Below are 24,470 nucleotides of genomic sequence, written 5' to 3' on the forward strand. Positions count from 1 at the left end.
TTTAAAAGCTTCATGTTTTATTGAAGTGCACAAAAAAGGAAGTTTTCTAAGTTACTAGAAATAGGCTTTGTGATGTTTATTAATCATCAGTTCAAAGCTACTATAATGTGTTATAGTTCTTACCCTACACTATTAATGTCAGCAGGAGTTTTAACAATAATTTGCAAGTAATAACTAGTTATTTTTCTGTAAGTGAAATGAAATGTAAACTCTGTTAATGTCCTTGCATTTTAAAATACAATACAAAAATGAAAGTTAATAAAATAACTTCTGAAAGTGTTGTAGAGTCTTGTAGTCACCATATGTGACCTGGCTCTTTATTGTATTATTTCAGTAGGCAGTGCAGGAAGAATGTCAGATGCTGATCAAATCCTGTGTCCAGCTGGGGAGAGTGAGGGCCAGGATGGGTACAGTAAATCTGTGTGAATAATGTAGTGAGTGGTGAAGGTGGATTGCTTGGCACATGAAAACTTTAACACAGCAGAACTATATCTCTAATATTTAAAGCAGGGAGTTGCCTGAACAACTGTGGCTTTGGTTAGCTTTTTCAGTGTTGTATAGCTTTATATGTTTTTTACAAAAGCTAGCATTAGAATTACTTATATTATGCATTGTATAGATTTGTCTAGCTCTTTACAAGGAGCAAATTGCTGTTTTTTCCCCTTGATAAAAAATAGCCTATTTCTAGCACCCATTGACTCGAAGGATGAACAAGAAATGGCAATATTTATTAGTAAATTCTTGGTTTCCTGTACCTGCATGTATTTATTGATCTGATTCTAGATAAACAGTTGTGAATGCAAGAGTCCTTTACAAGTTTTTGGCAGTAGGTTAGTAATTAATTCATAGCCAACTCCCCTTTATTTCGTGAGAATAAATCCCCTGAAAACTTACGATAATTTATTTGCATAGTGGATCAAGCATGAGAAATAATCAAAGGAATGGCAGGAATTCAGCCTTAAATTAAACTTATGGGTGAAAGGGAGGCAGACCAGTGGGGCTGAAAAATCATTATTTTTGCTTTACATTAATTCCATGTTTGATCTTACTGCAAATAAATTGCTCTTGATAAACTGATGCAGTGATTACATTTATTTATGCTGTATTTAATTAAAAACTATGGAGCTCATATGGACTCAAAGGCATGCTGCAGATTTTCTTGAGATTTATGAGCAGTTTCACCCTTAGATATGTTTAAATAGAAAGGCTTTGAGTTTCTGCTAGGCCAAATTCAATTACATACAAACTTCTGTTAACTGTAAGTGGTTTAGTTTATTGCGTTTACATAATCTTTTGATACCACTGTCTTTGTGCAAAGTAGCAAAATATAGGTAATTTTTTTTAAAAAAAGAAACAGAGTTTTTGTTCTGTGAGCATCCTTACAAATTAACCTGAATTTCCAGAGGTTTGTAATTAACACTTAATCAGTCTTACTAAAATCATAATATATAGTATGCATTAAACACCAGTGAATCTATACAGAATAGAAGTGATCCCTGCAGGGATCTCCGGTGTCTAACAGAAAAACAAACTTGATTGAATCTTTCTTCTGGTGTGAATATTTGTAAAATATAAGAACAGCTAATTTGTATCAGACCAGATTTTATTCTCAAATAGTAATTTTGTCCCTTAGCAGGGTGAGAAGAAAATGATTAGAGAAGATAGTAGGCACTGAGTGATTATACAGCAATATTTGCATATTAAATTTCAGCCCAGGGACTTTGAATTAGAGATAACTGCACTTGCTCAGACACACGTGGCTTCCCTCCCTCTAACCCTGGCTACAGAACCTGAGTCTCTGAGCACATACAAGTCTTTAGCGTTCACCATGGCCTGCCCTTCCATTGTATGAGGAACAAACTCTTTTTGCATTCCTGAAGTTTCCTTCCTTCCATGTGTTTGCAGGGATTTTTAGCTTTTTTTTTTGTAACCCCTAGTGTGTCTGGTCAAGGTTGAGCATTGCATTGCACTGTGTTACCTTCCTCAGTAGAAGCTCTAAGTTAGTAACCTTTGTGCCTTCCATGAAAGTTACAGCAATTCAGTGCATTTTACACTTCAAGACCCCTACCAAGTGCCTTTAAAATTACCAAAAACCTTAAAATTTTGAGAGGAAAGGGGAAGGAAAGACAGCTGAGTGGGTAGAATTGGGGGATACAGAAAGTTGCTGTTTCTGAGAGCTGCTGCTACCCGGCGTTGATGGAAGGGCTGGCCCAGACCAGCTCTGCAGAGCACCACAGGTCAGGCTTGTTCCAGGGCACTGCTCTCTGTGCCTCCTGGTCAGCTCCAGTGGTTACACATAGAGCTGTCATTTGGGTTTGCCATATAGTTTGGAACTGGATTACAGCATTGCTTCCTCAGTTTTGTCCCAGTTTATGCTTTCCATGCAAACTGTGATCAGCTTGAGAAACCAAAAGGCTGCAGCTGGGATTTTCATAGAAGGCATGCTTCATTTGGCTCAAGATGAGCACTGTCACACATTCTACACTTCAGTTGTTGTAAATCGAGGGTTGCCTCTCAGCACATTCTTGCTTTATCTCTCCTGATTTATGTGATGTGCTCTTCACCTCCTGGCTTCTAACGTGGCTCTGACATACCATGATTCATGAAACAGGAACAAAATTAAAGTGACAGGCAGCAAATTCTGGATATTTCATTTGTTTGCTTGGGTACATACGTATTCAAATCAGATCTAAAGTGAGGCTGTCTTGAGTGAAATAATCAGGGAGGAAGCTGATTATTCACATGTAAATTTCCATGTAAGGAAAGCCAACATTTTTTAGAAGTACAGTAGTGCATACAGTACAAATATGGTACTTGGAAGATGTGTTGGAATTTCCTTTAGCTTCTGTATGACTTCAGGTTTTATGTACCCTTTTTCCTATGTTTATATACTCCCCTCTTAAACAGAGGTTATTAATTTTCAGAGGAAAAAAAGATTATTTTCTGCCTTAATAGATATTCCAAATTAAATCCTAGATTGAGTTCCTGAGTACAATGCAGTCATTGGCAGCATTCTGGCAAAATTTAGTTTAGGTGCTTAAACAATACTGGGTACTAGGAGACCTTGGTTTCTAGGCTGTTGGGAGATCCATCCACATTCTGTTTCTTATATCTGAATAGAGCAAATAGTTGTCTGGTCTCAAGAGTAATCTTGAATAATTTCAGAATCAAGGACAGGTGTATGAAGGTGTTATGGATAGTGTTTTTTTATTTTGTTTTCTGTGTAACTGTTTTCTATATGGCCAATTCCAGTCTGCTGGCAAGTACTGAAAGCATGGTAGTTTACACAGATTCATTTCTCCAATAATTGAAATAAATCTGAAGAAGGTAAATTGATGAAAATTCCACAAACATTTGTTAATATATATGATTTGGACTACTGGTTTAACAAACACAGCTTCTTCATCCAAATGCTGTGTTAAATAATTGGGAAGTTGTAATGAGAGAAACTTCTTTAACTAGATGTTTCTGTGTTTTACTTTCTCAAAGCTTTATGAATTACCTTGTCTCTGGTTTTGCTCTTGGCACGTTTATTTACTTATCTATCCTAATTTTCATGTAGCCGTTTGATTTATTTTTCTTAAGATTTGACATAGTTTTTATAAGTTATAAAAATCTGCTTAGAAAAAAAATATGGTGCTCCAAGGACTCTGACTCCAGAAGGCAGGGATGCTTTAGAGAAGGTGAGCAGCATGATGGAGAAGAGAAGCAGGGGGGTGGAAATCACAACTAAAAGAGGGGAAAAGATACATTTCAAGCTATCAACTACAACATCATTGAATGTAAAAAATTAAAACCCAAAGGCCTCAAAAAAAGATAGTATTACTCTGGTAAGAGTGTGGGTTATGTTGCAGATTGTTCAAATTTCTTTAATGTGCATTTAAGTATTTCTGAAATGCATGCTATAATGATACTTTGTAGTGAATTGGACAGCACAAAAATTGGAGAATTTGTGAATTTTAAATGTACCAATGTTGGGGATACATCACTGAACCTGAAATATAGTTGAGGTTTTCTGATGATTTTGAGAAATATAGCAGTAGAAAGTGCCAATATGTGAACTTGTAGTTCAGGAACAAAAGGAAGATGACATGTGAGATGACAGCAGTCTTTCAGAGCAGAAATTATCAGTGTGGTTCAATTTTCTTCTTAGATCTAATTTCACAAAAGAGATTTCTCCCATGAGTGAGTTGTGTTAATCAGGGTGGAGTGTAGCTGTGGTTTCCTTCCTCAGAGCTTGTTATCCTCACTTCTAAGACTAATAAAAGAAGGACTGCAATAACACAGCCTGTCATTGTATGTTGTGTGCAGTGTTCATCAAGCCAGAAAAAAGGAATGGTGGGAGCAAATAAAATTAGACTGTGATCCCACAGACACTTGCCTTGAGATTCCTCATTTCTCATAACTGCTTTGCCCACAGCAATTATTTCCTTCTCAGTCACTGGACAAGTGTTGCAAAAGATTTGAATGTGAAGTATCTAGGACTGAATGCTGAGTTGAGAATACATTCCTCTCCCCCCCCCCCCCCCCAATTTTCCCAGAACTTCTAATGGATGTACAGGTAGCTTTCTGTATCTAATAAACTTTCTCACCCAGCTGTGCATGTGAGGATCAGTTATCATCATCACTTGCTGCTGTGCCATTCATTGGTATCATTCATATTGTTTTATCATCTGATGCAAAATAATAAGTAAGTTCTAAAGAGTGATTTCTGTTAAATAGGAAAGAGTTACACTAGCTGTTAGGCTACCAGCTGAAGCCAGAACCTTTGGCCTTTGATTCCTGTATGGAAGTGTTTCGTAGAAAACAATGGAAGTAGTTGTGATAAGCTCCAAATACAACCATTATTTTCACTTTCCTAATCAGGTTGGGATAGTATAAAATTGATCCCTCTACAGAACATAGATTATTTTTAGTTGTTTTAATTTACTGTACTTGGTATGTTGCTTGAGCAATTGGAGCTCTATTTAGTTTCTAGATTTTCTTTAAAGTGTGTTTCAGTTTTGTAATATTTGTATCAGCTTGGGGGACTTGAATTGTCTGAATGTCCAAATATTTACTCTCATTCTTCTTGGCTTCCTGCACAGCCCCCATTTTTTGTACTCCTCAAGGCCCTGACTTGACTAGCAAGTGCAAAATGACCATTCTTTGTTAATTTTGTACATTCCCCCCTTCATTCAGTGCACTTACCTCCAAAGCTATTATTACTGAAGTTGTCAGGGAGCTTTGAAATGGCTACTGCTTTTCACAAATCTACCTGTTGACTTCACTGAATAATAATAATAATTCAAATTTCCAATTCTATGTGGTAGGTTATCACAATTTAATTGTTGAATGAAAGATGAACTAAAAAAAATATGCTGAAAAATAGCCATTCTTCTGCTAGTATAATGCATTTAAGTTTAAGTAGCAAAATGTCATGGCTGACTCATGGAAAACTGATCAGATTCTCATTGAGTGAGGTGAAGCTATGTGACCAAGGAGCTGGTTGTGCACTTACTTACATTAACAGCTGTCTTTATTTTTGTCATTCACAAACCAGACTAGTTTAAGAACTTGCTGCAGGGCTACTTTTACAGAGACTCCCTTTTCCTGATACCTCAGGTGCTTTCAGAAACAAATATGTCTTCAGTGTCCTACCATCCTGGTGGTTTATCTTTTCTACTCTCTGAGCAGTGAAGAAATCACATAATGCTTGGTTCACCAGCATAGCCTGGTAAAATTAGCCATTACTGAACCAAAATCCTGGCTGTATGAGCAGACTTGCATTTTTGGTAGGCATGTGTTTCTTTGTTGTAGAATACAAGCCTTCTGGGCAGAAGGTAACTGCTGAACATGAGATGAAATGCCATTTTATTTCAGATCAGAGTGGCAGGATGGCACCAGTACCAGAACACAGACCAGAGAGCTTTGCAGGTGATAAAGGAAGATTTAGATAGCAAGGTTTCTCAGTGCTGGTGGGCAGGGTTCACTATTCAGAGTGGCATTTGTCAAGTGAATTGATTAAAGTTGTTTTAAACACCTTAGGTACAAGTCACAAACTGAAATTTTACATGATTATGGAATCTTTCATGTGCCATCAAACTAAACTGTGTCCTTTGTTATTCTTTAATATGCTATGTATTCATTTGCTCCAGAAAGTATTGTTTTGACTTTCTTACTCTGGAATTAAAAGTGTTACATAATTTGAAAACAATTATGTGCTCTTATATTACTTGTCTAACACAAATACTCTGCAATGAATTTATTTATCTGTGTTTCCTTTCTGTCTAATCATTGTAGTAACACCAACTTCCCAGCATGTCTGTTACCTGGGAATTTTCATGATAATTTTGTTTCACTTAATACAGAAATTTAATGTTTCTTGTTATTCGAAGTGCAGCTGAACAGGGAAAGCTACCATGGGATGTATGTTGTTCTGCAAAGTCTAATCTTAAACACGTATTTGTTAACTACAGGTTTCTAGTTACCAGGTCAGCTATCAGCCATCATACCTAATGTTTATTTATTTCTGATTAGTATTGTAAGAGAAGGAATTGTATGTTAATTACAGCAAGATATAAGAGTTGTCTCTTAATTCCTGGTTGAATTTTCAGTTACAACTGAAATCTCAGTTTTGACTCCAGAGTTTCCCTGCAAAGCTGAGATTTGAGAAGTGCATGATCCAGGACAACATCTTAGCAGCCAGAGTTCTGGAATCTGTTGGGAAAACAGTAGGCAAATTAAGGGATTAAGGTTAAGCCCAAAATAAAATACTGGAAATGCCTTCCAGTCATCTCCCATTTTTAGTATGTATGTTTTAAATTAGAGTATTTACATGAACTTTTAAGAAAACTTGGGTAAAAGATACAGTCATAATACAGTAATAAAACCCCACCGTTTCCTGATCCATCGATAACTGACAGGTGACTCCTGTGCCAGGTGAGTATTCAGTCTGATAGCAGATGGTGCAATATATGAAGAAAGCTTGGGTCCATCAACAGAGCTGCTGCTGTTAATTGCATGGATATGGAAGCTCTTATGCAGAACAATGATTTTTGAGTAATAGAAATGTAGTGCATGTTCTCTGAAGAACCATGTGCCATATTTAGCTCTGTGAAAAGAGGTGTATCTGTATAAAACAACCAGCTCCCTTAATTCTGTGGCTCTCCTTGCCCAGAGAGGGCTGTTTCCCATGTTCTTGGCAGGCCTGGGAAGTGGCAGAACCAATCCTCTGCCTCCCTTGGACACCTAAGACATTTCAGTAGCTTCATGTCTGTGAGCTGCTGATTTTTTTTGCTCTGTGGTGTTCTGTAGCCACATGAGGGCAGAGACACCAAATGCTGTGCACAGCCACAGTGTCCTGCCTGCTGTATAAAATATTGCTGGTACCAGTATCTCAGTGAAAGCTTGCAGCACGTAGCTAGATGAAGTACAGTGGTGCATGCTCTTGGTGTAAAAGTCATTGAATTCATCTCTAATTAATCTCCCTCTACCAGTGGTAAGGAATCATGGTAATTATATTACTATAAAATGTAATTATTATGTGTTACTTTCTACTTAGATGTTTCAAGATTAGAATATTTGCGTTGCAGAAAGACAGGGAAATCAGTTCCAGGTTTCCTAAGTCTGCTTTTCGTGCATAACAGATTTACAGGGTATTAGGGTGTTGACCTGTAGATCAGTTGCTGCCTTGCAGCCCTTCTGGCTGATTTTCTACTTGTACTTTTGCATCTCAAACTTTTCTTGGTGAGGGGAAGATGTTCTCCTAATAATAATTATGTAGTTTATTGGTTTTGCCTGGTAATATACTGAGTAAGTAATAACCACTGATTAGTAAACACTCCCTTAGAATGCTGATTAATATTTGAGATAGAAAACTAGCTCAAAAAAGCTTTTAAAAGAATAAGGATGGCATTACAGGTAGCTACTTACGGTTTGATGATTGCATGTTTGAGTTAGAGCTTTGATCTAGTCTGTAGCTCTGGATTCTATTCTGGCTTTTCTATTAACCAGAGTGTATTCTTGGACAAGTCATTTATTTGTTACTAATCTTCATTATACTATAGATGAAATTTATAGTACTGCCTAGGGTAATTAAATAATCTTGTGCCTGCTCTGGATTGTTTTGCCATAGAAAATGGCTGAATCTAAAACTCAACAAGATTTTAGTAGGAGTGGAACATTTGTGAATCAGAAGCAGCCAGGGATGAAGTAATTACTGACAAAATTAGAAATTTTTCTTCTACTTGTTTTATGGTTTAAGCCCATCTCTGTGCATGGGAATTGGTAGGATTGTTCATGGAGAAAAAGGAACCCTGCACCTTCATGATACAGAAACTTTCACTGTTTGTCACTTGCCACAAGATCATATCCTTGCATTGATTTGTAATGAAACTCCTTGTGATTGATGTGTCTGAAACTTGAATTGAAATAAGCAATCCTCAGATAATAAAAAAGGCAGTGGTAATGTAAAAAGTGGTAATGTAAAAAGAAGTAATTACTGACAAAATTAGAAATTTTTCTTCTACTTGTTTTATGGTTTAAGCCCATCTCTGTGCATGGGAATTGGTAGGATTGTTCATGGAGAAAAAGGAACCCTGCACCTTCATGATACAGAAACTTTCACTGTTTGTCACTTGCCACAAGATCATACCCTTGCATTGATTTGTAATGAAACTCCTTGTGATTGATGTGTCTGAAACTTGAATTGAAATAAGCAATCCTCAGATAATAAAAAAGGCAGTGGTAATGTAAAAAGTGGTAACTATACAGCTAAAAGATACACTTACTTGTTGGCATTCAGTAACAGAAAGTTAAAGGAATTAAGGTTTTTCTCTTTTGCTCTTTGATCTCTGCTGCTCTTCAATCTGACATAAGTTGCTGGTACTAATTTTGTGGTCCTTTACTGTTCTAAACTACACTGGTTTTGCAGTGTACTGAGTGACACATGCAAATGCTTTTAGTTTTCCTTCTGTGTCTTGTAATTTAGTAATTCACCTATGCACTGGAAATTCTACTGCTTTTTTTCCCTGACGTTATCAGCACAGGCAAGATGCGCATTAGTGGTGGTGGAGGTTTTGCTTTTTTTCTTTCTAGGATGATGGTTGGTCAGGGTTATTCCTGTGTCAGCAGTGTGCCCTGGCAGCCAAAAGAACTGTGTGCTGGGGTGTATCAGCATCATCAGCCAGTCAAAGGAGGTGGTGATCCTAATCTGCACTGCATTGTTGCTGTCCCCCCTTGAGTACTGTGTGCATTTTTGGGTATTTTCTCAGTATGTGAAAGGCATCAGACAATAGAAGTGTGTCCAGAGGAGGGATATCAAGATGGTGAAAGATCTCAAGGAGCAGCTGAGGTCACTGGGTTTGCTCAGTTTGGAGAAGGCTGAAAGGTGACCCCACAGATACTGATTTCCTCTTTTTGGTGAGCAGTGACAGGACATGAGGAAAGGGAATCCTGCATCAGAAGTTCAGGCTAGATGTTAGGGAAACATTCCTCTCTGGAATGATGGCTGCTCACTGGAACAGGATCTCCAGGGAAGTGTTTGCGGCAGGAAGCCTGGCAGAATTCAAGGAGCACCTGTGTGATACTCTTGGTCTTGTGGTTTAAGTTCAGGCAGTCCTGTGAGGAGCAGAGAGTTAAGCTGAGTGATTCTCATGGGTGCCTTCCAACTTGAGAGATTATGTGTTTATTTTTATACACAGTCCATACTAAAATGTTTTTCGTTTTCTGCATTTTAGGTGCCTTATCAGGAGCTAAAGAAAGCTGGGAATACGATTCAGGAGCAAGAGACCTTCAAAGTCCAGACCTCCACAGTTACTTTATGCTACAAAAGATGCTGGACTATGGTGGAAAAAATGTGACTCAACAAGCTGCTCTGCAAAGACTTCTAGCTCAGGCCTCAAATTTTAGCAACTCAGTTGGAGGAAGCTACTTAGAGCTTGCCAACACTGTAAGTGCATTTTATATTAAAGTCTGCTTTTTAGTTTTGTAGAATGATTTTTTTTGTTGTTGTTGTTTGGTTGGTTTGGTTTTTGAAGAAGTGTATTTATTCCAGTCTTAGAGTGCTTATGGAAACAATTTTTATTTTATTTATCAGAAAACCAAAGTGATTTTTGCAGTAATGTAGTGTATAGTGTTTCCAATGCTTGATAACCAAGTTGTGCCAGAAAAGGTAGGAATCTGTGAGTGGTCAACCTGAAGTTCCTAAATGATACAATTTAACAGAAGAAGATTTGTTAGTAGAAAGGTTCTCCTAATTAACATTAAGTGTGTCAGATTGCTCTAAAGTGTTGTGCAGCAGAATTCTTTATATGTTATTTCATTACTAGCCACTAAATTATTTGGTACTTTCTTTGAGTCCTTGGTGTGCTTTTCTATTTTTCCAGACAAATACTATTCTGCATTTAAAAAAGCCCACATAACTGTGTGTGCTGGTTTTGACTGAAGAAAGGTGAATTTTCTTCACAGTGGCTAGTGTGGAATTGTGATTTGGGTGACACTTTTGAAGGAGTAAGACTATTTTTGCTTCTTCCTCATTTGTATTGGGATTGTTTTTGTGTTTTAATTTTAACCCATGCATCTTGTAAAAGACCACTTATTTGGTAGCATGTTTCTGGTTTATGTTGCACTGAAGCTTAGGTGGAGAAGTAAAAGATGCTAAAATGAAAGTGAAAAAGTTATAATTAAAAAAATTACTGTCAGTTGGCATGCTTGGCTATGGTGAAATAGATTCCTAGTTCATGATATCATAACATAATTCAAGCTGTAAGGGAAACCTCAGGAGGTTTTCTGGTCCAACTCAAAATGGAAGGGATTGCTGACAACAGAGGAATATCAATGTCTTCAAGCCACATTATTTAAAAAGAAAATGAAAAGTATCTTGGCAATGCTTGCAAAAGCTTTCTTGGTTTATCCAAGTTCCTAAACATGAGCTGATATAGGACCTGTTTCCATATGCAAAGTAAAAACATGTAGAGATTATAACTACCCTAAGAAGGAAAAGAATTTAAGGAAGTTTGATAGTTTCTTAAAGGAACTGTGTCCTATCTTTCCTAGGGAGGATGAGCTGTGGTTCAATCATGTACTTAGCCAGATGCGTATGGGAACTGTAATGAGCAGAAAACAGGCAGGCACACAGGTATTATAAAGAGAATAATATGGGGGAATTGAGGGATTATAGGCCATTTAGCAGCTTTGTTTGTATGTGCCATTACTTGTGGGGAAGTAAGAGCAATTTTAAGTCAGAACAGAGAATATGTAGATATGTAGAAGAATAATCAGGTCCATCCAATATAATACCTCCTTTAAGAGGCGACAGAAGACAAAATACACATCATGTTTCTCTGGTAAAGCATCTGACCTGCCTTGAGTGATGCTGTCATCATCAAGGCAAGAAACATAACTTAGGTATAACTGTTGTACAATGATGGTTCAGATGTTTTGTGCTGTTACACATTTACAGAGATATGATATGAAGCCACAGTGTGCAGTGTTACTCAGAATGCACAGTGTAATGGCTACTGCACTGCTATAACATGTAGAAATCTAAAAAATAAAAATGCAGGAAGCTTATAAAAAATAGAGATTCCCAGATTTCTTGGCTATGAGTCAGGATAGGACAGCAAGAAAAGGTCTTTCACTCCCAGGGTGGTTGAGCACTGGAAGGGCTCCTCTGAGCAGTGGTCACAGCACTGGCCTGACAGAGTTCAGGAAGTGTTTGGACAATGCTCTTGTGTACATGGTTTGCCTCTTGGGGTGCTTTGTGCAGGGCCAGGAATTGGACTCAATGATCCTGACTGGGTCTCTGCCAACTCAGGACATTCTATGATTTGGTGATCTCTAAATTCTTTCTATACTTGCTGTAATGAAAGATGCCTGATCTTTGCTTTAATCTGTTATACTCTATGTTTAGAGTACTTCTTCTATGCTTTTCAAAACCACAGTCATCAGTTTCTCATTTATATGTAGATGAATACAATAACATCTTCATTTGACTCCTACTGAGCAGTGGTGTCATGGGTCATATGTAGTTTTTGCTTTGGCTTTATTAAAATGTAGAGGGAAAGGAGCAGGAGAAAATTGAGAGATTAATTTACTTTGAGTTTCAGTATTTATTCATCGTTCCACAATTTTTAATACTGTGGGGCATGCTTACTGCAGTCTAAATTTAGGCTCTTCAAAGAGATAAACATAGCCTTCACAGAGCTGAGATTTAATAATAGGTTCTTCCTTCTTGGTCTCTTTCTCAGATCTTTTACTGAGCTGCATTTGCCACAATGACAAGCAAGCTGCTTGTCATTCATTCTCAGAATGAATTCTCAGAAATTCATTAATTCTCAGAAATGCCAGATCTCAGCTTTCCCATTATTTTAAGTTGAATTTGGTTAATTAATCAAGTGTCAATTCTTGTTATTAATGTCCTGGTTTATTTTCTGGCAGCCCTTTTTTAGCCTCCTTTTGATTTTAAATTGTGCAGTCAGGCTAAAGAGACATCTTTGTGGTGATTATGTACTCCTACAGCATAGATTATATCCCTCAGTCAAGACAGAGGGTCTCCATGCTGTTTTTAACATTTAGGTTTTCCATTTACAAAACCTAAATGAACATCAGTCACTTTGCCTATCTATTATAACGAGTTTATTTTTTCAAATGAATTTTTGTAATTTTGGGAACATGAAGCTCTGCAGCATTTTATCAAATCATAATGCCTGCTTTGGAGCATTATTCTTCATCACAAGATTTAAAACAGTGCTATTTGAAATTTAGCCATTAATACTCATTGCATATGTCTCTATCATTGTTCCTTTTGCATCATTTTGCTATGATTTGGTTTGTTAAGCCATGTTCAGATTCAGCTTTTGTTTTATCTGAATAATTTATTCTGTAATCTTTATAGGGTGTTAATCTCTTTCAGCGTTTTCCAGATTTGCATTTTTGTTCTTCAGTATTAAGAACACATTCCTCTTTATAGCTCTTCCCTTTGGTACCAGCATTTATGACTAAAATACTAACCTTTCACATGACTTGTCACCACTTACTGATGATGTACCTATTTGTGCTAATAGAAGTCCTCGTGTGTGTGTGTTTGGGAGTTGTAAACAATTTAAATCTTCTTCATGGACAGAAAAGAATGCAAGCATTTCAAAGTGTTTGTTGATGTATGTAGATGCTTGGGAGCAGCTATGGGATCTCAGTGTGCACCCTACAGTGCCACAAGGAGGGGTGGAATTCTGTTCCAGGAGATGAAGTATTGCTGTTCTCTGAAAACATCACATGGGCAATATCTCAATATGATAAGCATATTTCTCATTAAAATTCCTCTGAAGTTTAATAAGCAGAAGCAATAAGATTTGCTTTAATTTCCTTGTCATATTCTCCTGCATGTGACTAGAATATACTTGATTTTTTTCAGTAGAACGTGTGCTTGTAAATGGTAATGCAGTGCTTAATGTTGGTTTCTGTTGCCTAAATTCAGTGTGAAGATGAATGTACTTATTGTCGAAGTAACTACATTTGCATAAATAAAAACCCATTGGGTCTGTTTCATTTGCTATGATGATAAAAGCTGTCTTATTTTAGTTGGAAATACATCTGGTCTGCTGAGAAAAGTCTCAGCACCAAGATCTTACCTCTTTAAAATGTGACCTCAAGTATGTTGATACATGGTGGTGTTTTAACTATCCATTCCCTGGTCTGGTGAGATCCAGAATACTTTGGTCTCTGATTTTTCCATCCAAAGACACTCCAGCTATACTAGAACCCCTTTGACTGCACCTTCCATTGCTAGAGCTTTTTTACTTGGAAAAAATTTGATGAGAGTATGGTTGACTTGCAAGGGGGAAGGATATTACCTGTATTTTCGAGAACAGAGTGTGGTAGAATTTTGCTATGACCACCGTTGAGGAGGCTGTGTTGCTATTTCTTCCTCAAAGCAGCCTTGCCACAGATGTGGTTATTCTTCATTAGACAGAAGGGCTTATTTACAGAGTTGCCAGAATTACTTCCTGCAGCATCTCACTCTTCTGGCCAGCCACAAAGTGTGCATAATCCTGCTTTTTATCTTGTGCAGGGCTGTCAATGCAAGATGGATGTGTTTAGGTGGGAGGGTGTTGGTGCAGACTGCTCCATCTGCCAAATTTGCACTTCCCATCTCAAGAGGAGCTGTTTTTTGACATGTCTCCATCAAGAGCAAATAGCAAACTAGTACAAAAATGTTCTTAATGCATCTTCTTGTAAATGCTCTAGTATATGTGCTTTATTTATCTCCCTCTGTTTGATTTGCATGTGTCTGTGCCTCATCTGGAGGTACTAAAGATACTATTGGGCTTGAGAATGGACTGTTTATTTGCATCTGTGTGAACAAAGTATGCTTTATGTACTGCAGAATTAAAGCAACTAAACAAGATTTAGTTCTGGTTATGGACTCTATATCAAATGCAGATACCATCTCTTTTGGCTACACAGCCCAAAAGCTTGTCAAGTACAAGGTTAAACTGAAAATTTGTAAAACAAATGAACATATAGTTGTGTTAGCATTAGTTTCTCAGGATGATCACTAACAGATGAGAACTCAATGTCTTTGTTTTACGAAGCACCATATAATCTGACAGTAGATATTCTTACTGCAATACCTCTTCATTAGTCAGACACAGTGAATGTTTGCCTTGCTAATTTTCCTTCCTGAAGAACATTGAGCTGCAAGTTATGACAGACAGAACCACTGTTTTGAGAAGGTTATTCTTTTTAGTTGACATAGTTTATACTGAGCAATAGTATTCTGAAAGTCACTATTGCATTTTTCAGGATCACGTGACTTTTTCTTTCCTACCTGGATCTGTTCCTTAATCAGGCAAACCTAATTTGCTGTGGTCTACTTATATTAATACAGCTTTTGTGTATAAAAGAGCACACTTAGTATTATCATTGTGTTTACATTTATGTCAGGCTGTAGTGCAGCTCATTCTGGATAACTCCTTCAAACAGTATTAATGCCCTGCGTCATCCTGAGTCACAATAAGCATTTATGTGCTCTGAGGTACATGTAAATGTAAATGAAGTGATTTACATGTAAATTCGTTACTGCTGTCATGTTATTGAGCATATAATAATTCTTGTAATTCCTTAATGTTATAAAATATACTTAGTACTTTAGCAGAAGGATATCTCAGAGGTGCTTGGTATATGGCATGTGTTCATGTATGATACTCTGTGATGAAATTCAAAGTGCTGAATTTAATCTCTTTGTCTGGTCCTTTCTCTGGAACTACAGACAATTCGACAGTACATCAATTATTCTGTTGCTTCTTACCTTACCTTCTACCTTGACTGTTGGACAGCCAGCTGATATTTCTACTGTCCTTTGCTGTGTGACTGTCAGGGCATGTGCCTACATAACTAACAGTCTTCCATTACAGAGACTGAAATTCAGATTACCTGATGATAAAGGATGTCTGCTTGTTCATCTTATGTATATAAGTTTTTATGTGGCACAAGTCAGTGTAGTGTTAGTGTGTTTAGAGATTAAAAATGATACTGCTTAAAAAACACGGTGTTATTTACCCTCCCAAAAAGATGTACACCTTGTGTATGTTCTGTGATTTATTTTTTTTTATACTACATTTTAGGATCAATTTACCTATGCAAGTAGATGTAGATTTTAAAATTGGCTCCTTAAAAACAGGAAGGATTGTCTGGTTGCCAAAGAAAGCAAAGCTACTTTTGCAGGGGATGAGGGGAAAAGGGCTTCCCAGAGATTTGTGGCACTCTAGAGATACTCTTGTCTGTCCTAAATGTGAACCATTTTCTGTATTGCTAATTTACAGGCATTAGCTGTAAATTAAATGTGTATCCTGTGGAAATTCTCTTGGGAAATGATCTTTTAAGGGAAAGTAGCAAGGAAGTCTGAAAATAGAACTGTACTGTGAGAAAGGGAATTCCGTGGTTGGTTTGTAGGCTACTTTTGTTTGATGTTGCTGTTAATGAGAAACTACTTAAAAATTTCTCATTTAATTTCTGCTGCTTTTATGGTTTTAGACCACATTAATATTGCTATGTTCTTTTCTGGCACAGTCTGCCCCTTTTTATCCTAACCCCTCTCTCCAAATATACTCTGTTTTGAAACAATTTTATTTTTATTTTTAGTGCGGGAAGCTCTGCTCCTTCAGCTTCCCCACCCCTTCCCTTAGAGTCACGGAAATGGGCCCCAAAGCATCAGGTATCCCATGCTCTCAAGACACTTCTTTTTCAATAGGAGAAGGTAATGCCTTTCTAGCCTTTCTGCATAAGGGTAGTGTGGATAGGAAATACTTAGATTTTGTGTATTTTGTGGAATTTATCCAGTACATACATAGGCACTCTGTGGGATGTGTTAGAATTCAGTTACTTGTGTAGAGATTGATTTTTCCTGAGTTACTGGCTGGGGACTCTGTTCCATATTTGGGAACCAGTAATAAACCACAGGAGTTGGATCTCCTTCTCTTCTCCCCTTGCAACCATGTTTTTCCCATATTCTGTATGCAACTTCTACTGCAATTTCTTTTTCATGCCAATAAAAATGATTGCTATGGAAGTATAGCCTAAACATGCCTTCAGTTGGATCTGAAATAGATAGAAGGGCCCAAAATTGAAGATTCTAGTGGTGTAGACAGTGGAGGCTACCACAAAAGCTTTGTGCCCAGTATAACCTTGCCTTCTGTGCATGTGCTCCCAAACCAAGCATTGTTTCCTTTCTGCCAGGCTAAAAATAGAATCCAAGAATTCCCTTAAAGCAAGAACTGATTATTGGAATATAGATTCAGGAGGTTTGGCTTGTTTAAAAGCAGGCACAAAGGCAGTTTTGTCTGACAGACATTTTTTATGTTTAGGGGTGTGGGAAGCTCTTAACTTTTTGATCTCAAGCCAGCATTGTAATGGACCTTGTTTGTCTCAAGCAGGCATCGGTTGTAATGGGATTATGCATTTTGTTTTTACAGACCTGGCTTCTATAGCCCTCTAAAATCATCATCAGTTATTAGTTTTTCTCTTAAAATGGACATTCTGGATTAGGTCTGCCAAGACTCATCTATTTTATATGAAATGTAGTTTTGCTGTCTTTTGAATTTCCAGCATAACAGACACAGAGGTGAGCAAATGGCAAATTGTATTTTTTTTATTTTTAATTCTGTTATTACTTCCATCTGCAGACAACCATAGCACAGTGTGATGGGTGCCAGCACAGGTCACATTTGTTCAAATGACTATTAATAGAACTTTTTGATTAAGGCTTTTAATTGGATGTTTTACATGACAGTTGAACAGTATCTTTTACAAGCATATGACAAAGTTTAAGTTCAGAGAGTAGTTCTGGAGTTGTAGTTAGATGATGAGAACTGGCACGTGGCAATCAGGTACTATAGAAAAGAGGGTCTTAACAAGTAGATGTTTTGAAGGTTTCAAAACTTCTAATTAACTTAGTTGTATGGACTTTGTATTTTTTTCCCCTTATTGCTGAGAAAATGGCCTTATGCATCCCATTTTCTTTGCTGTACTCAAGGAAGCTCTGGCTCCAGTGCAGATGTTCAGATCTTTTTACTTTTCCAAATTTCCTGCCTGCCCCCCCCGCCTTGTCTGAAATGAGGAGAAGTTCACCTGGTACAACAGGCCAGCTTCATTGCACTCAGTTATACAGAATATAGTGTTAACATTAGTAGTAGTAGTAGTAGTAGTAGTAGTGGAGAGCTGAGTCTGAAGGCCAGGGTTAGTCTGGTGGAGCAAGAGTACTCTCCTGGATTCTGATGTGCCAGAAAGATTACCATTAGCTCTTGTCACAGGGTTTTTCTGTTTTACCAGATTTTCTGCCTGCCCTCTTGAGTGTAAGCTGCTGACTTGGCAATGCTGAGCTTCTGTGAATCCTCATTTTTAAAAAAGGTGAAGAGATGACTTATTGCCCCTTATACATACACTGCACCCTTGTGTTCTGGTTACATGAAATACAGGATTTTGGTAATAAAGTGAAAACCTTAGCTGCAGTGCATAGTTGTAAGTGCTTTTGAAATTCAGTGCCACTTTAGTTATAATGGAGTAATCAACTGTTATCCTGCTAACCCAGAGAGGCAAGGCAGAGTTCCCACACAAACCTCTCAGTTACACAGTAAAATTCATCAAGATGCTCCTGTTCCTTGGAATTGTTTCTCTGACACTGTCAGGCCTGGGACATCGGCCTGAGGCAGTGCAAGATGCTGCCAGTGTTAAAACACCTCGATCTTCTTTGTGTTGTGATGCTTTTTAAATGACTGTGTGGTTGTCAGTACAGCTGTTTTGGGGACCGATTTTGATTCTAGTACTGTGTAAATGGGAGGGGAGTGCTTACACATGTGCTCTCTTATGCTTACTGTTCTTACTTTATGTGAAAAACTGTTTCAGCATGATTGCTCAATTGTGGGCTAGAAATCTACATTATCACTTCTCATCTGGGAAGCAACTTATGACTGTAGCTCTGTTGCAGTGAATTAGTAAACTCCACCTTTCTTCCTGGTAGGAAGCAACCAAAGTAAACTCTGTTTTTCAGGAAGGGCACTGTCTGTTCCCAGAAGAGTTCATAATGAAATAAGGTTACACCACTGAGGTACTTAAGTGAGGTTCATGCCTTTAAGGCAAATGCCTTGAAAGGCATCTGTAATTTCCTGCACTGAGTTTTGTATTCATTTACCTGCTTGAAATGATAATTTTAGGAACGTGACTGGAGAAAAATACATTGAATCTTTCTATTCCGTGAAATTTTTTAGAGATTGTAAGTGCATATTATTGTATGAATCTAATTTTTACATAAATACTGGTTTTCTGATATGTGTTATAGAAAAGGAGAGGAAAGTCTTTGTCTCTGTAGCACCTACATGGGTGGCAAGTGTTTTTTCATAATGATGAATTATCTTGTGTTGGGGTTCTGAATTGTGAAGGCAGAACAAACAAGATTTTTTTTATATGAGACATGGGGTTGTTTGTTTTACTTAGTTTAGTTGGTTGATAGAGTCTTATCTGAAAGTAAACACTAGAAACAGCAAGCAAATAATTTCTTAACAAAATAAGGGACTATCCAGATGAGGTCTGAAAATAAAGAAGATTTTAGTTTTGTAATCATCTGAAGTTAAGTGTAAGTGTCTTGAGAAAAATGTCTTGGGATGTAGAATCAAATAAAAACATACAAGAAAGAGAGATCATAAGTGCTGAAGCAGTGTTGTCCACTGTCCCTCAAAACATAAAATGAAGCTGACAGATGTGAAGGCTGAAGTAGATGTGAGTGAGGCAGAGCTAAGATAGCCTTGAAGATTATGACGAGAAACTTGAATGTAGGAAGATATAAAGGAAAAATATCACTGGGGAGATATAAATTGTATATGGTAAAGCAATTAGAAGGGGAAAATTAATTTTATAGACCAGGTCTATATGCTGGCTTAGAATACAGAGTTTCAATTGTATGTTTAGCTGTTCATAGAGAGAACAAAACCTACAAATACCAGATCTTTAGAAAAACAAAAAAAAATACTGGTAATTTGGGCAGTAGGGAGTTGAGACGTGACCTGTAGGTCTTCATAAGCATCTACTAAACTATGCAAACACAAAATATATAAATTAATGAACGTGGATGAGGGCAGGAATTCAGTTACAACAATCATAAAATAGATTTGGTTGAAAACAAGGGAGTTTGATTCACTAAGATTCTTCAATATATTATTTCAGCTCATGTCATTGTTAAAGTAATTTTAGTTATAATTTCTGCTAAAATAAAGCACCCCAAACCTTTAAGTGGTCAGAGAAGTTTACGTTCTTGTAATTTAAGTGGTCATGCCAGCAAGTCTTGTAGAGCTTCAAGCAGGGATCTGTCAGATCCTTGCTTTGCATTTGCCAGAATTCGTCAGACTGAAGATAAGTGGAACATTTCAGTGGACCCAAATACGTATAGGTAGGTAGGCAAATAGATGGATAGATACAGCTAGGTGTGTGTACACACATGTATGAGAGTATATATGTGTGCACAGTTGTTTGTGTAAGTATATACAGGATATATACAAATGTCACCCACTGAACATAGACAAATGGGTGAAATAAGTGTATATATGTGTGTGTGTGTATGTGTGTGTGTGTATACACATGTAGTCAGAAACTATCCATCTGTTAAACATATAGAGATCTTGTCCACACATGGTGAAATGGGATGCTTGGCTAGGTGGGGGATGATGAGTCAAAGCACAGTTCTGATGTAATCCAGCAGCCAGGTTCCATTCCCTTTCTTCGTGGGAACTCACCTCACCATTGATCCATGGTTCAGGACACTCTAGGTTAGGGAGTTGAGTGTTCAGTGTGCCAGTGGTAATGAAAGTCAGAGTGGAGAGAAATCTTGGAGTTAGGAAAAATAATTACACACAGATGTCATTGTATAGTTCAAGGGCTGCTGAATATTCACAGAGGCACGATCAAAAGTGTGGAATGGGGACTGGAGCTGGAAATGAGAACTCATGAAAGACAAAATACAATACAAAAGAGAGGTTAGGAGTAGGGAGGGAATGGAGGAAACCTCACTATTAGAGATTAGGAAAAATAGGAGAGACTTAGTAGGGGAGTCCTGGCAAATCTTTCTATAAAAGTGAAAACTTTAGGAAGAGATTCAGTTCACAACTGATAAACAGGAGGAAATAGAAGTTGGCTACCAAGGTAGTAGGGACTTGAAGTGAAATGAATTAATTTCCTTATGATCAATAACTGGAGGAATGATGGACTATGAAGGGAAGCTAAGTAAAAGTATGATGACATGAATTGTAGTTTACAGAATGGCCTTGTTGGTGTTTTTAAGCAAGGAGAAAATAAAGTGTTGATAATTAGGTGTCTGTGACACAGAAATGGCTGTTGTGTCTCCTTGCCCTCACAGACAAGTCACCAACATAAATAACAGGCAAACATTGACTTCCTAGTCCTTTTCCCATTCTGACCTGATGGTGAGCCTCTGTGGGGTCAGGGGGAATACAAATGAATGTGATAGGTTTGGATGAAATGACAGGAGATGAGAGTGTTTGTTTGACAGGTTGGTGAGTGGTTTCATGGCGTGAAATACTGGAGGATGGAAAGCAGGATCAAATGTGAACCCCCAAGGAGACTGGTCAGGTCAAGGACATGACTTTTTAAGTGGATTGAGTAGCTGAGGAAGGGTGAACAGGTGAGAGTAGCTCACCTGTTTGAAGTGCTGTTTTGAAATTATATTATTCTAGACATATTATCTGTATCAAACTAATCGAGATGGTTTGATTGAAGGAAAGAAAAATGTTTGATTAAAGGAAAGAAAAATATTGCACTATATTAGGAATGGCAAAGCAGTATGACACTGACTCCCTTGGTTTCATTGTCCAAGAGAGCAAAGTTTATTATTCTTAATCTTCTTTTATACAGATGTTCAGGAAGGTCTGAGAGGTAAAACTCTCATTGGTCCTTAAAGCAACACATCACCATAAGTGAAACACCACCCCTTGACTAAACAACACCTGCAGATTGTTGTCCTTTACCAAGGATTGTTTAGATTCTTTCTTATGCTTTCTCAGGCCAGACTGAGAAGCCTGTGTGACTTCGTTTCACACAGGCTCTGTTCGCCCTGCCTGCTTTCAGCATCCATAATTTGCTTATGTTTTCTTCAGAGACAGCTTAATTTTTCAGTGTAAGGTTACTTCCAATTGTTTCAAATGCACTGGATTTTTTTCTCTCAGCCTAGGTGGAACCTTTACTGTCACTAATGAGAACAGTTTGCATCATGAATCTACCATCCCCCTTTCAGCCTCTCCCTCTTAAATCACGGTGCATTAGTGTTATTGAATAAAGACTTTTCTGGAAACATTATCCAACTATTGTATTGAATTTCTGCTTCCAAGTTTAGCTTTCATGCTAATCTGAGTGCTATTTTCTTCATGGAAATTTACACTTTGGCACTATACCAGTGTGTTTTGTGCAAGAATGAGAAGAAAAAAAATTGTACTCAAATTGTTTGTAGTAGATTTGCAGTACTTGCAGGTGTGATTTATTTGTGTGTTGGATTGTGCAGAGTGCTGCTCTAACTGTAGGGATGATATTGAAACAAATGAACAGGAGCTAAATGCTCAGTGGACTTCAATTAGTTGCATTTCAATTACAGAGCTAATTAAACAGAACCAACCAAGAAGGCCTTATTTCATACATCCTGGAATTGTGATCAGCTGATCTGCATGCTGCATGCAGAGTGAAACTACTTTTCAGAAAGTGGCACACACTATGCTGAAGAATGTGTGACATGCACATATTTAGTATATAATTACTTATATACTGTAGTTTTCACTCTACAACTGTTGAAACAAGGACAGAATATTCATGTGTGCCAAGTGTGACAACTGCTCCAGTAACTGTAAATAAATAGACTATTGTAATTAATAAGACATATTATGAAGGAGAGATCTTATAAAATAATGACAGTGCTAGTGTTTTGCATATTTTGTGGCACTTTCATAAATACAGGTGAAAAGGATGATAGAGTTGTCACTTGTCCCAAAAAAATCCTTTCACACCAGGTGATAGAGCAGGTCTTATTAAATGCTTATTCAGATACAATCAATAAACTAGAAATCCTCTGTGAATCTCAGATATATATCAGTGGTTCTTTTTCTACAGCTGAGTGAAAGTAAACAAATGTAATAGAGAGGCTATAGGATTATTAGTTCAACAGTCAGCAAACTGGCCACACTAATGGTTGTTGCTGCATAATTCTGAAATTATCTTGGGAAGAATCTGTCAGTGCAAATGCACTTACCACAAGCGGTATGTGCATCGTGAGTGCTTTAGCAGTACATAAGGCAGTAATGGATCAGAAGTGCCCTGCAATTGAGTGGAAGGCCAGGCCAGTGTCTCTGTCTCAGACAGAAAGTGTTTGGTGGATGTTGTTTCTGAAAGCCTCTCTGATGGTCAGGTTTGTCCATTTTCTTGTTACCAGCTTCTTGTTACCTCCTCCACACCGAGGCATCCACTGACACTCTGTCATCTTGGGCTAAGAAACATCTGCAGGTTAAAAGATTCTTCTTTCCACTCCCAGTCCAACCCCCTCCCTGCCTGTAGAGGCTAAAAAAGGAGGTAGGAACAAGGCTGAGGGCAAGGAAGCATTGCTGTCCTAGGCAGGGAACTGAGTCACTGAGAGAATAATCAGTCAGCTGCCAAACAAGAGACAGGCCCCTTTCTCACTGGGTCACGAGGTGCTCTGTTCATTTCCTGGCAATGCAAAGTTGGCATACTTGAGGTTTTCTTTGTTTGCTTTGAAGCCTGCCTTTGGCACAAGCCAGTGGGAAAATATACTTTAGCTGAAACAAAGTTCTTAGTACCCTGCTATTGTATTGGGTCACTCACATGTGTTAGCAAGCGGTGAAACAGCCTGCCGACAGCTGGGCAGGTCTATCTGGGAATTTGATTTCGTGATGTAACGTTTTCATTTGGTTAGTTAATGGACTTAGAGAAATGCTAGGCAAAAATGACATTTCATACAGGAACAAGTTCTACATCTTCAGATGTTCAGGATATGTTCCTGATGCTCCAGTTTTAAAAATGTGATATAATAGCAACTATTTCAAAAGAATTACTACGTTTAGTCTTAGCTAGCCCTCCGCAGAAAAGTTTATAAGGATGTTGAAACAAGTGTTGCCAGTTTTTATGGGTTAACACTTGAAGCTTTCCAACTGAGAAATGTCTAATCCCGTACCACTCAGTGCAAGTATGCAGAGGTTGCAATGGGAGTCACCTGGTGGTAAAGTAAAATAATTTTTCATCAGAGTTTGCTTTAACCATTTCATTCACTTGCACATGAATTACAATTAATTTTTAATTTTTAAACAAACTTTGTTCTGAAAGTACCTGCATGTATCTCCCAGGTTCTTAGGCACATTTGAAGCTGTGAATTCTGATGTTGTTTTTCAGTCAGTCTCTGTCTCTTTCTATGATGTTACTGCATAGAGTAGGAAAAAGGCAGAAAAACACCTATGTAGCATAGGTGTAGAATGCAGAGTGGATCTAGGTCAGATCCTGAAGTGTCCTGCACCATTATGCTTGGGATACAGTACCATCTGGTCTGCCAGAAATGGACAAACAGTGGTGAGTTTTGAAGAAAACAAATCAGAACTTTTAATTTCTGAATGCCTGTTCACAGTCAGCAGGGAAGTATTTGGCACTACAGGTATACAGCACGAGAAGTGCAACATATTGAACCATAATTAATATGGCCTTTCCTGTAGAAAAGAAAATCTCAGAACTTTATTCTTAGTATTAATACTGAGTCTCAACCCTCTGCTGGTAAACCTGTGATAGATGTGATAGAATTGGACAAAGATAAGATGAGAGCAGATTATAAATGGGAAAATAAAGTTAATATGGGTAGTGATACAAAATTCAAAAGACTGCTTTGTCTTTAAAGGCATAACTTTGAAAAGATAAAAGATTTTAAATGTACTGTGTGAGCTGCA

General features: G+C 37.6%; 1 protein-coding gene across 1 annotated transcript in view; it reads left to right on the forward strand.

The window, feature by feature from the left end:
- MCC (MCC regulator of Wnt signaling pathway) overlaps positions 1-24,470 on the forward strand; it is a 186,802-nt gene that overhangs the window by 21,603 nt on the left and 140,729 nt on the right. Inside the window, exon 3 of the mRNA XM_023944976.2 lies at positions 9,720-9,931. Coding sequence (XP_023800744.2) covers positions 9,720-9,931 — 212 coding nt within the window. The remainder of the gene's footprint in view (positions 1-9,719; positions 9,932-24,470) is intronic.

Source organism: Cyanistes caeruleus, chromosome Z (assembly GCF_971803275.1).
Source record: "Cyanistes caeruleus chromosome Z, bCyaCae1.hap1.1, whole genome shotgun sequence".
NCBI classification, from domain to species: Eukaryota; Metazoa; Chordata; class Aves; order Passeriformes; family Paridae; genus Cyanistes; species Cyanistes caeruleus.